Source organism: Halichoerus grypus, chromosome 11 (genome assembly GCF_964656455.1).
Source record: "Halichoerus grypus chromosome 11, mHalGry1.hap1.1, whole genome shotgun sequence".
Taxonomy (NCBI): Eukaryota; Metazoa; Chordata; class Mammalia; order Carnivora; family Phocidae; genus Halichoerus; species Halichoerus grypus.
The window spans coordinates 38515864-38529103 of NC_135722.1; the positions used below are offsets into that span (position 1 = coordinate 38515864).

Here is a 13240-nt window from a genome sequence, read left to right on the forward strand (position 1 = left end):
CTGGTCTCTTTAATTCCTGACATCCCATTAGCATGGCAGAAAAAAGTAGTTGTTTTTGTTTGTAATGTTGTACTGCGTAGTGGTGGTATGTGATCATTATTTTAATTTAAAGCTAGAAATTCATCTAAAGATATGAAAGAGAGCTTGACCAATGAAAAACAATTATTTTCTGGTTTTCTGTTCCCAGTTAACTAGGAAAATATCTATTTTACACTCAATTTATATTTAACAACAAAGTTATGTAAAATCATGCTGAAGCCTGGCTAGTGTTTTTAAAAATACAGTTTGCCTCATAGTGCATTTAGAACCTAGGGAGAATATATAGAAGCTCTACTATACTTATTAACGTAATAAGTTTTTGTTTATGAACTAGGCTAGAAGTGTATTTTTAAAAATCTTTGTATTTTCACCTTGTGTGCGATATTCAGTGGAAATCATGACATATGTAACATGGAAACTGAGTGCATTTCCTGTAAATCGAGTGATCGGAATTGGATGTAATCTGGATTCACAGAGATTACAATATATTATTACGAACGTCTTGAAGGCACAGACGTCAGGAAAACAAGTATGGGTTATTGGTGAGCAGGGAGAAGACAAAGGTAAGAAGTACTTTTTTATTAGTTATATTGATAACCTAAGTCACCCAGTGGCCATGCTATTCAGATACATCTGAAGATACTGGAATAGTTGCGCTTACTTGGCTTTTGCTTCACTTTTTAGTGCCTTTTATGTAACAGACCCTGTATCGTGAAGAGACTCTTCAAGTGTGGCATTCTGTTTATTTACTTTTCCGTAAGTTTAAGACTAGGCAAGAGCCCTTAGTTTTATATTTTTTAATTGAATTTCAGAGTCCAGGATTAACTTGAAAGTTTAATTCTCTAGAGAGCCACGTTTAAATAAACCTTAACACATATACAGAACTCTTTCCTTTCCTCTCCCCACACTTCAGTCTTGCTTGCCTTTCCTAGGTTCAGACTGTCTCCCTAGGGCCATACCTCCTGTCTGTTTCTCACCTTTTTTAAACACAATTTTCACTCTTTGTTTATCCTTATGACCTCTTTCACCAGCCCACTTGCTCTCTTCCTACCACAGAAAGCATTCAGTTCCCCAGACTGGAAACCCCTTTTCCTATCCAAAAAGAATACTTTCCCTATCCAACTTGAGAATCTCTTCCTTTACTCCTTTACTGTTTCTCTCATGTTTTAAAGTCAAGTTGGTCAGGTGACAGAAGTTCTGTGTTTGTCCTCATTTTGTATGTAAGTACCTACTCTTTCCTCACTACTGCGTAAGTGTTCGTATCATCTAAAAGAGGCATGGGGCACCTGGGTGGCTCAGTTAGTTCTGGCTCAGGGGTGGTCTCAGGGTCGTGAGATTGAGCCCCAAGTTGGGGCTCAGTGGGGAATCTGCTTGAGATTCTTTCTGTCCCTCTGCCCCTCCCCACCCCCAGACTCTCACTCTCTCTCAAAATAAATCTTTTAAAAAATAAAAGAGGCATAGAGCGTGGTCTCTTCCTTTATCACACTTAAAAATCATTTTAGAGCAAGAAGGAAAGTATTTATGTGATATGTTAGCTAATAGTGGAAGTATAGGGAACTATTTGATTAAGTGCCAGAATGAGTATTATAGACTTACAGTGCTTAGCTTATGAGTGAGCATTTAACATAAGTAGAAATGACTGGAAAAAATTCTGTATAAGACATCATTGAACTGGACTTTGGAAGAATGAATAGGATTTGAATAGAGAGAAAAGAGTGGGAAGGATACTCCAGGAATGGGAAATCAGAAGCAGGCAGAGGCCCATATTAATAGTGGTTGTATCTGTGTTAAAGGAAAGGAAACTTTTAAAAATGTGTATTTGTCAGTATTTCCTAATTTTGTCATTATGGATATTTAGTATTTGTATAATTTTTAAGAAATTTTTAATAAAATATAGCAGTATTTAAATCTGTGTAAATTGGTACTGGCTACCTAGAAAATTCAATGCTAGCAAGAGCCAGGCTGTAGAATAAACCCTTACAAAACCTGATTTTGTGATTGAGCAGGATGACTTTTCAGGCTCAAAATGCTCCCTACACTAGACGCTGATCAAGAGGACCCTGGAAAAGGGTAGCAAACAAGAACTTGGAGCAGATGTATTGGAGTAATGAACGTCTAGGGTTGCAAACATACCTTAGACCCCATATTTTACTCACTAGTACTATTTGAGTTCTGGTCCACGTTGATCTCTTGCTTCTCTGATTCTTGCAGCTCTCCTAATTAGTTTGCTGTTTCCCCTCTTGTCTACCCTGCAAATGATGCCAAATAAATAATGATGTTAGCCAGAACTTTACTGTGTGCTTTCCTGTATGAATCCAATCTTCCTAAATCACATTACTCTTTTCAAAAACCTTCACTGACTTCCTCTGACCAAACTATTAAATTCCTTTGCTTGGCATTCAAGAAATCCCAAAATAAAGCCCTAATCTTCCTTCCCTATTATAATTAAGGAGGTAGTAATGTTATTTGAGAGTTGGAAGGGACACAGGGGATCAGTTACATTTTGTTGTAGGGAGCCAGCAATGGATACAGAGATGGTAAGAGTGATCTGCCTAAGAACCTATAGTTTTTAGGGTCAAAGAAGGACTAAAACCCAGGTCTTGTACCTCCCAGCCCTACCCAACAGCTTTGCTTCAGCCACAGGGAACTTTGCCCTTCTCCTTCTTTCTCAACATATTCAAATCTCATCCTTTGAGGTCTAGGTCAAGCCCTCCTTACTTACACTGTGAAGCTTTTCCTGATCACATCACTCCACAGTGATTCCTTCACCCCTTTGAGCTAAAAGCTATTGCTAACTATATGGTAATTAACCGTATAACCAGGAAACATGATGCTTATTCTTTTGTTAAACTGCTGTTTATTCTGGCCCAACTTGAATATTTTGTGTGTATACCTTCTCCTTATTGAAAGTGTAAATTATTAAGCTGTTGTCTTAGTTGAAAGTCATACATTCACATTGCAAAAAGTTAAATAGTACAGAAAGGTATGTGCAGTAAAAAATAAGTCCCCCTTCTATGCCAGATCCCCAGTTTTTCTCCCTAGATTCCGTCACAGTTATCAGTCTCTTGTGTAACCTTGTGGCAATGTTCTGTGCATAGATAAGCACATATATGAAATATTTCCTAGGTGGCCAGTACATACATCATTCTACACCTTGCCCTTTTGCTTACTGATATGACATGGAAATGATTGCATAATAACATATATAGATCTCACTCATCCTTTTAAACTACTGGATATGTCAATATTTATTTAACCAGCCCCTCTAATAAGTTACAATTTTTGAATGAATAAAAACATTTCACAATATGGTTGTATTAATATCTCAAATTGTAAAGAGAAAATAAAGGATAGTGAAATTGATAAATAAGCCCAGGCACTGTGCTGACTGCTCTTGGAGCTATATAGTTGTGTAAGAACCTGACCATGTCTTCAGGAAGCTTAGATCTAACACAGAAAATGACTATAATGGAAGGCAGCTTTGACTTGCTATGAGAGAGGTCCATGGGAAGTAGGCTAAAAACACAAGGAAAGGATATGGCAATTTTGCCTTGAACTCTCACATGGGAACTAGAAATAGAGGGATGTAGGTACATGTGAATTGGAATCACTTAAATGTAATATTATGTACTATTTGACTTATATAAAAGAATACATAAAATGTATAACGTATATTTTGAAGCATAGTAGTAGAACAAACATTCATGAATCTACAGTCAATTAAGAACATTACCAATACCACTGAAGCTACTGATGTTCTCCCCAACCCGTGTCCCTGTGTTCCATCTAGACACCACCATCAGATCGCTTTTTATCCTGTCTTGTACTTTGTTTCAGAGAGAGTTATATCCATGATAGGTCTAACTTACCTTGGCCCTGAAGCCAGAAATGGACAGAGGCTCCCTCTGCTGGTTACGTGTGTAAACATCAACTGGTTATATTTTTGCATAAGTGACGTCCCTGCAGTAACAGCAATTATAATTACTTTTCATTGAAAGCCTACTATGTGTATTAAATGTGTTGCATATCTCATTTAAAATTTACAAACACCCTCTGAAGGGGTTGGTGGTTTTCCAAATTAAAAGATGAGGAAGCTTAAGACTCCATGAGGTTAAGTAATTTGCCCAAGATTACATACTAGGAAGATTTGAACCCTGCTCTCACTCCAAAGCTGTGCTTTTTCTTGCTGTGACTTAATTAGAAAGTTTATCTAAAGCATTTAGTACCGTGTCTAACACAGCGTAAACACTCAGTAAATGGCAGTTTCTATTACAGCGATCAGCAAGACAGCGATGAATAGAAACTGGGTGAAAAGACATGTAAAACTACACTTTGAAGTAAAGCAACATTAGGATTTGGAAACTGTTCTAAGAATAGCAGGTGTGCAAATAAAATTAATCCTCATCAAGTATTTCAGAGACAAATGACAGCTACAGCCTGGGGGGAGGAATACATGACATACAAGACCCTTTAGGATTAGTTTCCTGCTTCCCTCCCCTCACCAGCTTCCTCTTCCACTATCCTGCCAGGCACTCTGTGCTAGTCATATGGTCAACTTGCAGTTTCCTGAATGATTCACGCACTGTCATGCCTCCTTGCTTTTGCACCTGATTCTTCCTTTCCCTGAACATTCATTCACTTGGCTAACTCCTGCTCACCCTTCCAGACTGGGCTTGAGTGCCGCCTCTCCCAGGAAGCCTTTCCTAATTCTCCAGGTCAAGTAAGTTCATGCCTCTAGCATAACTGTTATCACACTGTGTTAGAATTGCATATTTACCTGTTTACCCCACCGAACTGCAAGTTCCTTGACCGTGGAATGACCTTAGTAAATGTGTTTTGAAATGATGCTCATACTATCTTGTTGTAACCAAAGGTCATTCATATTATGCCCCCCCCAAATTAGATAGCAGAACATATACTTTGGAGCTGCTGTTTTTGGCTGTGTTACTAACATCATATGTAAACTGCAGATAACTCCTTCAAATGATGGTTTAGAAATCCAAGGGTTGGATCTCAGAATAGACTGTTAGGTCATCTGCTTTGGGCTTCAGTCTTACACAAGGGAAGGTGTTGTATACAATGGAAAAGAGTTTCCCCATGGTCATTGTTCATTAAAATTTTGGGGGCCAGAGGATTGCTGTTCTTGAGAAATGGAGCCAGAAAGATAAGGATTGATTAGCTACAGTATTTGAAAGGGCTCCCTAAAATAGGTTGGACATATATTTAGGAAGTTTGAAGGGCTGGGCAGTAAATAAACAAACAGAATAAGTCCATCTAAACTTAATTGAAAATTCTAATGACTATGTCACAAGCAAAACTGAACATAGTGAAGCTTTCTCCCTCTCACCATTCTTTCCTAATGGCTCTTGGAAGTCAGGATTCAGAGAGGAGAGAATGAATGTGATATATACATACACACACTCATAATTAACTTTCAGATTTTTGTGCCCCTTTCTGAGTCTTCTCATTCCTCCCTTGTCCCTTTTATTCATTCTTCCAAGGTCTGTAAATGCTGTATTTCACTTAGCAGACATTTCTCCCAATTTTCTATCTATTGTGAATATACCAATAATGTACAGAAATTTTTTAGAAAAAAATTCATATATAACTATTCTGTCCAAGTAAAATATATTTTAAAAATCTCTTAATCTGTCCACATTTATTTGTATTGTTCATATAACAATTTTTTTACTCAACATAAAAGCTTTAAAGATTTATTTATTTGAGAGAGAGAGAGAGCGTGCACGCAGGTGGGGGGAGGGGCAGAGAGAGAGGGAGAAGGAGAGAAGCAGACTCCCTGCTGAGCATGGAGCCAGATTGTGGATGCCGGGTTCAAGCTGACCCTGAGATCATGACCTGAGCCAAAATCAAGAATCTGAAGCTCAACTGACTGAGCCACCCAGGCGCCCCTTAACATAAGAGCTTTTAAAATTTTTTCATGTCTTTGAATTTAACTGTTGCAAGTATGCTTTCCTCTTTGTTGATATAATTTTGGATTATGCATGAAGTCAGTTCTGCATCATCTCCTGTGTATCCTTTACTACAGTAAAAATACGTGTGAGAGGACACAAAAGAACACATGGTCCCTGTCCCCTGCAAGCTTATCATCAGTTTGAGGAAGAGATATCTGGATACATATGGTGTCCTTTGCTGCTGACCCATCACTAAATGGCCTCATTTTGAATGCAGTTTGGAAGACATATCTTGGGGCGCCTGGTGGGACAGTTAAGCGTCCGACTCTTGATCTCGGCTCAGGTCATGATCTCAGGGTCATGAGATGGAGCCCCGTGTCAGGCTCCGTGCTCAGCGGGGAGTCTGCTTGAGATTCTCTCCCTCCCTCTCCTTCTGGGCCTGCCCCCCTGCACTCTCACTCACTTTTTCTCTCTAAAATAAATAAATCTTTTTTTTTTTAAAAAGAGTTATAGCTTAAATATAGTCTTATATATCCAAATGTGTTTTTGTTTTGCCTACCCCAGTACAGATCTGTATTAAAGAATGTCTTCACACAGATGAGAAATAGATGAACATTATAAGGGTTTCAAAATGTTTCTGGCAATTTCTATTTAATATTAAAATGTGGTGTAAACATCCAGTTCACGCACAAAGCTTTGAATTTTTGAGTTGTTTTTGTAAATGACGTAATGAGACGAAATGGTAACCCAAAAGATCCTCGTAGCAAACAGGACCCTGCCTCTCTAACAGCTGTGGAAATCTAGCCAAAATAGGTGACCAAATTATTCCTTACCTGGTGAAAGAAATTAATCTCAGTGTGTTTCCCAGTGGAGCAAATGCCAAGTGCTTGCTGCTGAGGAAAGAAAGCTTTCTACTTGGACAGTAAAACAGCCCTCGTAGAACTAGTGTTGATGAGAGAGCACAGGGAAGGAGGCTGAAGATAGGCTCTGAGGATCATGCTTTTGGGGGCATTGCAACTCCCAGGCAGTAGGCACAGCATACCCAGTGCCAACAGTGGAAAACTGTTTCTAGAAAAGGGGGAAAGGTGTTTAAAGTTTAATACAGATACCCTTGACTGCAAATGATCGTTTATCATGTCTTAATCCTAAGGGAGTTGTTAGCAACATATAATTAATTTTTCCTTTAATTTTTAGTGCCCACATGGGGTGGCCAAGAAGAAGTAATGAGTCCTAACTCTCAGGTGCAGTTGTCCAACAGGTAACACTGAGTGTCGATTTGCATTTGCCCAGTTGAAAATCGTGTATTTCATAGCTACCATTACAACTGTTTACACAGCATGCCCTTACCAGGCTTCTGCAAACAAAACTAGCTAGTATGGACAAGTTCAAAGTACAAGAGATCAGTGCTTTCTAGTCTCTGATTTCTTATCTGAAAGAAGATCCAGGAGTGCTTTGCAAACTTATTTCAGATACACTATGGACAGGTAAATGGTAGAACAGGGTTCTTATTGATAGTCCTTGATTTCCTGCTCTGATGGGTCAACATCTGAGGATATTAAGAATTTTCTTAATGTGGAAAGAATTTGTATCACTTAAATTTAATACGGGGGCGCCTGGGTGGCTCAGTTGGTTGAGCGTCTGACTCATGGTTTCGGCTCAAGTTGTGATCTCAGTGTCGTGAGATCGAGCCCCACATTGGGGCTGCTTGAGATTCTTTCTCTCTCTCTCTCTCTCTCTCTCTCTCCTTCTGCCACTCCCCCGCTCACAAGTGCTCTCTAAAATAAATAGTCTTAAAAAAATAATAATGTATTTATTGATACATAAATACATTTGGAAACCAATCTAATATGAATGGATAAGCCATATTATAAGTTCAGGCAAAAATAAAGTGTAACACATAGATCCTTGTGTCTTTTGCCTTTGGTCAGACACCTTCCGAGGTCTGTGCCCTATAGTTTGTGCTCCATGCACCGTGTATTTTTATGCCATCTGTTGTCTCACCATCACGTAATAACATACATTTCTGCAGTTCGGTGGAGACTTTTAGCTTTTTAAACATTCAGCTTAAGACTCTTAGCCTGTAACAACTGGAAAGAATATTCTCTTAGTGAGAAGAGTAGAGTGTTATATAATCCCTTCTATAATCTTTTTTTTTTTAAGATTTTATTTATTTATTTGACAGAGAGAGACAAAGCGAGAGAAGGAACACAAGCAGGGGGAGTGGGAGAGGGAGAAGCAGGCTTCCTGCTGAGCAGGGAGCCCGATGTGGGGCTCAATCCCAGGACCCCGGGTTCATGACCTGAGCTGAAGGCAGACGCTTAACGACTGAGCCACCCAGGCGCCCCTATATAATCCCTTCTAATCTGATTCTCTACATAATCCTACATTTATAAGGAAGAAATTATAAAAGGAAGAAATCCAAACATGTTTATTTAATTTATATCATTTTTATTATTTATAAAGAGAATGTATGCTGTTATAAAACTTCATATACTACAGATATCTATAAAGTAGAAAGTGAAAAGCTGGGGGGGGGGGTCATCCCACTCCCCAGAGACAACCACTATTAACAGCTTAGTGTCCACATGTCCAAACATTTTTCCAGTGCTTATGCAAACATTATTATTTTTATTATTTGTATAATAATAGATATATGCTATTCATATTACCTTGCAACTTACTTTGTTTCCTTAATAATAAATCTTGGACATTTTTCCATGTTGTCCATAGAAGTCTACCTCATTCCTCTCTGGAGCTGTACAGTACTACATTTGGATAGTGATTTATTGAGCCAGTCCTCTTTTGATGAGTTGTTTCCAGAATTTTTGCTGTCTCACATAAGGCAAACATGCATATATATTTGCATACTTGCGCATATTGCAGTGGGGTAAAATCCCTGAGGAGGAATTTCTAGATCGGATGTTGCTAAATCTTCCTCCTAAAAGATTATATCACTTACCGCTCTCAACAGCAGTTATGGGAATGCCTGTTTCTCTGTAGCTTCTCCAGAAGTAGTTATCAATCTTTTTAAATTTGCCGATTTTGATAGGCAACACTGGCGTATTGTTTTAACTCACATTTAAATATTAGTAGAGGTGAGCTTCTTTTTATGTTAGCCATTTGTATTTTCTCTGTGAACTACCTGCCTGACATTTTTTTAAAAATTTTTTTATTGTTCTGTTAATCCCCATACATTACATCATTGGTTTTAGATGTAGTGCTCCATGATTCATTGTTGCCTGCCTGACATTTTAAGAAAAGTTTAGTCAGTAGATTATCTGTAGGCTTTCCTAACAATTGCTGTATAACACTTATTTCTGAATCAAAAAATATCTAATTAATACCTTAAATGGTATAAAACTAAATGTACGTACTTTGTGAATTTTCTGAGATTTATTATTATTTTTTAATTATTATTTTTTTTTTTTGGTGACCTAGAGCCATGGAACTGTTACGGGTAAAAGGCCAAAGATCCTGGTCTGTTGGACTGTCGGTAGCGGACCTGGTGGACAGTATTGTAAGCAATAAAAAGAAAGTACATTCTGTATCAATTTTAGCAAAGGTAATTGCTGTTTTCATACTTTCATCATGTTTTTAAACTTTGCAATTATTCGTATAAATCCAGAAAAAGTGACCTGACTGTACCTCAGGGGTCTTCAGTATCACTGGTTTCGAGAATAACACACCGGAGGAGACAGTTCGGTCTAAGCCCCGTCCTGCTGGGTTATGCATAAGCACTGGAAGAAGCCTGGACTTCTTCCAGGTTGCCCCTCCCCCCATGTAATTTTTGGGAAGCCTCAACAAACATTTGTGTATTCCATCAAGTTCTTCTGGTTGTCATTTACCACACCTCTGCCAGTCACGTCACCCCAGACTGACATGCCAGCTCGTCTTAGCTGCTCGTCCATCCAGTTCACTTTGTCCTTTACCACTTTATCCCAAGCATAGAGTCCCGAAAGCACAGCTAAGACAAGGCACATAGGCTGAACCACATTATCTTGAAAACTCTGGAATATCAGAAGGGAAATAAAACACGGAAAGGGAAACTTAAAACAGGTTACCGTATGTGACGGGGTCCCTCCCCAGGGAGTCCACTCTGACCATCTTCTCTCAGCCCCCAACCCGCTCCCCATCCTGCAGGAGGCTAGCGCCCCACAAAGCGGCTGTCTCTGACCACGTGCTTCCTGTCTCGCACACATCTTCTGAAACAAGCATGAGTTTAGAAATTAAATGAACACAATTTTTTTTTAAAGTTCAACTCGTATCTGTTTATAACAACTAGAAAAGCAAGGAAGTATCCATATTTATGATATTAATTTTTTGCAGTGATTTAGCTCTATCATAATCCCTATTTTTTTTTCATTTCAGGGATATTATGGTATAAACAGTGAAGTGTTCTTAAGTTTGCCTTGCATCGTTGGGACCAGTGGCGTATCAGAAGTCATCCAAAGCACAGTGAAGGAAGATACAGTGACCAAGAAGCTCCAGAGCAGTGCATCATCAATCCATGGTCTCCAACAACAGTTAAAACTTTGATTCTAAAGTTCAGTTACCGGAAGGGAAAGGTCATTTAATTTGGCCAACATATATAGGGTTGAGAATTTCTGTATCTTATTACTTACCCTTACAAACTGCTTGGTTAAGGTAGACGGTTTCCGGTTAGCTTTGTAATTTGAATCCTTAGGGAGTGGGGCGGTGGGGAGAGATCTAATTTTCTGTGTTGCTCTTGAGCTATCTAAACTGTTCTTTAAACCTCCAGCAGAAGTAGACATTCATCTACAATATGCATCATTTAAATTTATGGATCCTCAGCTAAAAGCACATTCAGCACTTTGGGAATATTTTGAAAGTAATATATTTTTAAAAGAAAGTGACTCCCTGACTGTTATAATAAACACGATAAGCTGAAGGTCCAGTATTGATTTACAGAATCTGTGCTAGATGTACTTTCAAAAGATCCCCAGCCTAAGGTATTGTTTCTTCTTTAAAATATAATTGGTAGTAATGGGAAAGCATTTTGTTTCCCCTCTTCAAATTAATTAGCTACCAAAAAAAAAAAATTTTATGTGCACTTTCAAGTAGTAAAAGGGCAAGTGAAATTTTTTAATATTTGAAGAAAAAGTGTAGTTAAATTTCCAGTGGGACTGTCCTTTCTGAAATTTTTTATAACCCTTTCTTGGGCTATATAATAGATCTCCAACATCTCAAAAATCCACTATACTATTAGTATCATAGAGAAATGTATATTTTTAGTGGAAACAGATTATGAAAAAAAAAGCCAAGCAATTTACCTTAAAGCTAAAATATGAGGCTTTCTTAAAAACCATTAGTCTTAAGGAGAGGAGGTTGGATAGACTGGCTGTTCTGAGCGAACCTTTTTACCACTCCTGAAGAAATGATTCAGAGTCCGTATGCCTTTATGGGTCAGTAACTATCTTCATATGTGAAAGATAGCGCCTTATTACAGATGCGACACACAACTCGTAGTAACAGCGAACGCTGACACTTCTATTTCAGGCAGGGTGATGAGCACTTCATTATTTTATTGAATCCTGAAAATCATCCACTGCGGTAGGTTCTGTCATTTTATAGAGGAGAAAACTGAGGTTTAGTGCCCAGGTGTCACAGCCCAGGGGCACTTATCCACACAGCCTCTTCTTTTTCTAAGCAGTAGAAGGAAGAAAAAGCCTAACAGCCAAAATAGTAAGCACAAGACCGTAAAGCTGGGGTTCTGTACACTACAGAAGGATTACCTCTATTCTCACGTAGGGGCTGACTTTCTTTGTTATCCCAATATAGTTTTTTGAAAGATGGATTCCCTGACTTCCCAGACTTGCCCTCAGCAAATAGCAAAGAGGAGTATGCACTGAGATAGGTGTTTATTTATTTAGTCACAGGGTACTGACTGGAAGCCTCCAGCACACCAGGCACTGTACTGGGCAGCGCAGATACACGGGTGGGCCAGCCGGGACTAGGCACAGCCCTCACTGTCCGTACAATCTAGTATGGGAGACATCGTAATCAAATCTCAAAAATAAATGTACAATTCCAAGTACAGTAAGGACTGCAAAGTTGTCCCAGTTGCTCTGAAAGCACATAACAGGCAAATCCAAACCTCGTCAGAGAGCTAGGAGCCAGGCGGTTTGTAAGGGCAGACACATCCCTGGTTAGTACTTGGATGGGAGAAACAGTGAAACTAATGCCGATTTAGTATAATAATGGATGCTTATAATGAGCTTAAATCATAAAGTGAAATTATACTGTGTCCCATGTTTGAGAAAGTATAAAGTATTTAATACGTTTGGAAAGATTCCCCGTGAGAATTACCTGGGCTAAAAACCTTGGGCATTTGAAGAGATATGTATTAGTTCTGTGTAAGTTCACTACGTTGGGTAGATTATTTTGGTGTTACTCTTAACAATGTATCCTCACTATCCTGTTGCATGAAATAGGGAAGTAAAACTGAAAGAACCATTTCTTGTATTTTTTAAACTAGCCTTTTCTAATATCTGTGATCTAATTAGAAATTAGATAATTTCTACTATCTAATTTCTAATATGCTCTTGAATAATAACTTTACTGCAAGACATTGTGTAATAGATGAATTACCAAGAGTTCACTATATTAATTATAAATGAAGGTCAATGAGGGCGCCTGGGTGGCTCAGTCGTTAAGCGTCTGCCTTCGGCTCAGGTCATGATCCCAGGGTCCTGGGATCGAGCCCCGCATTGGGCTCCCTGCTTGGCGGGAAGCCTGCTTCTCCCTCTCCCACTCCCCCTGCTTGTGTTCCCTCTCTCGCTGTGTCTCTCTCTGTCAAATAAATAAATAAAATCTTAAAAAAAAAAAAATGAAGGTCAATGAACGCAATATAACAAATACTTACTGAGCATCTACTGTTACTCCAAATACTGTGTTAGAATATAAGTATTCAAAGTTGAGTAATTGTCCTTGCCCTGCAGAAGCCTACCATATAGAAATAATTCTATCAGTTATTTCCTTAAGTGTTGAGTATTACCAATCACGTAGGTTCCATATGTAAGTCAAGAAGCAGTACCACCACTACCTCACTATGATTTGGTGGTAATTGCCTTTCACGGTTTTTTTAACTTTCACTGTTTCATTTTTCCAAAATCATGCATTGTCTCTTCTTGTTATGATTTTTAGTGGGGCTTGGATTAAAATGCTTTGATTTTGTAGTGCAGAGATAAATACTTGATATTCCAATTTACATCGTAGCTTTCCTTAAGTATCAAGAACAATGAGTAAAATAAACTTTGACTTTAAAATCA

General features: G+C 38.5%; 1 protein-coding gene across 2 annotated transcripts in view; it reads left to right on the forward strand.

Moving 5' to 3' along the window:
* The window catches only part of UEVLD (UEV and lactate/malate dehyrogenase domains), a 45467-nt gene extending 32227 nt beyond the window's left edge, over positions 1 to 13240 (forward strand). For both annotated transcript variants that reach the window (XM_036077535.2, XM_036077534.2), the window contains exons 9-12: positions 429 to 602; positions 7146 to 7209; positions 9390 to 9513; positions 10320 to 13240. In XM_036077535.2, the coding sequence (XP_035933428.1) occupies positions 429 to 602; positions 7146 to 7209; positions 9390 to 9513; positions 10320 to 10487 (530 nt within the window). In that variant the 3' untranslated portion in view covers positions 10488 to 13240. The remainder of the gene's footprint in view (positions 1 to 428; positions 603 to 7145; positions 7210 to 9389; positions 9514 to 10319) is intronic.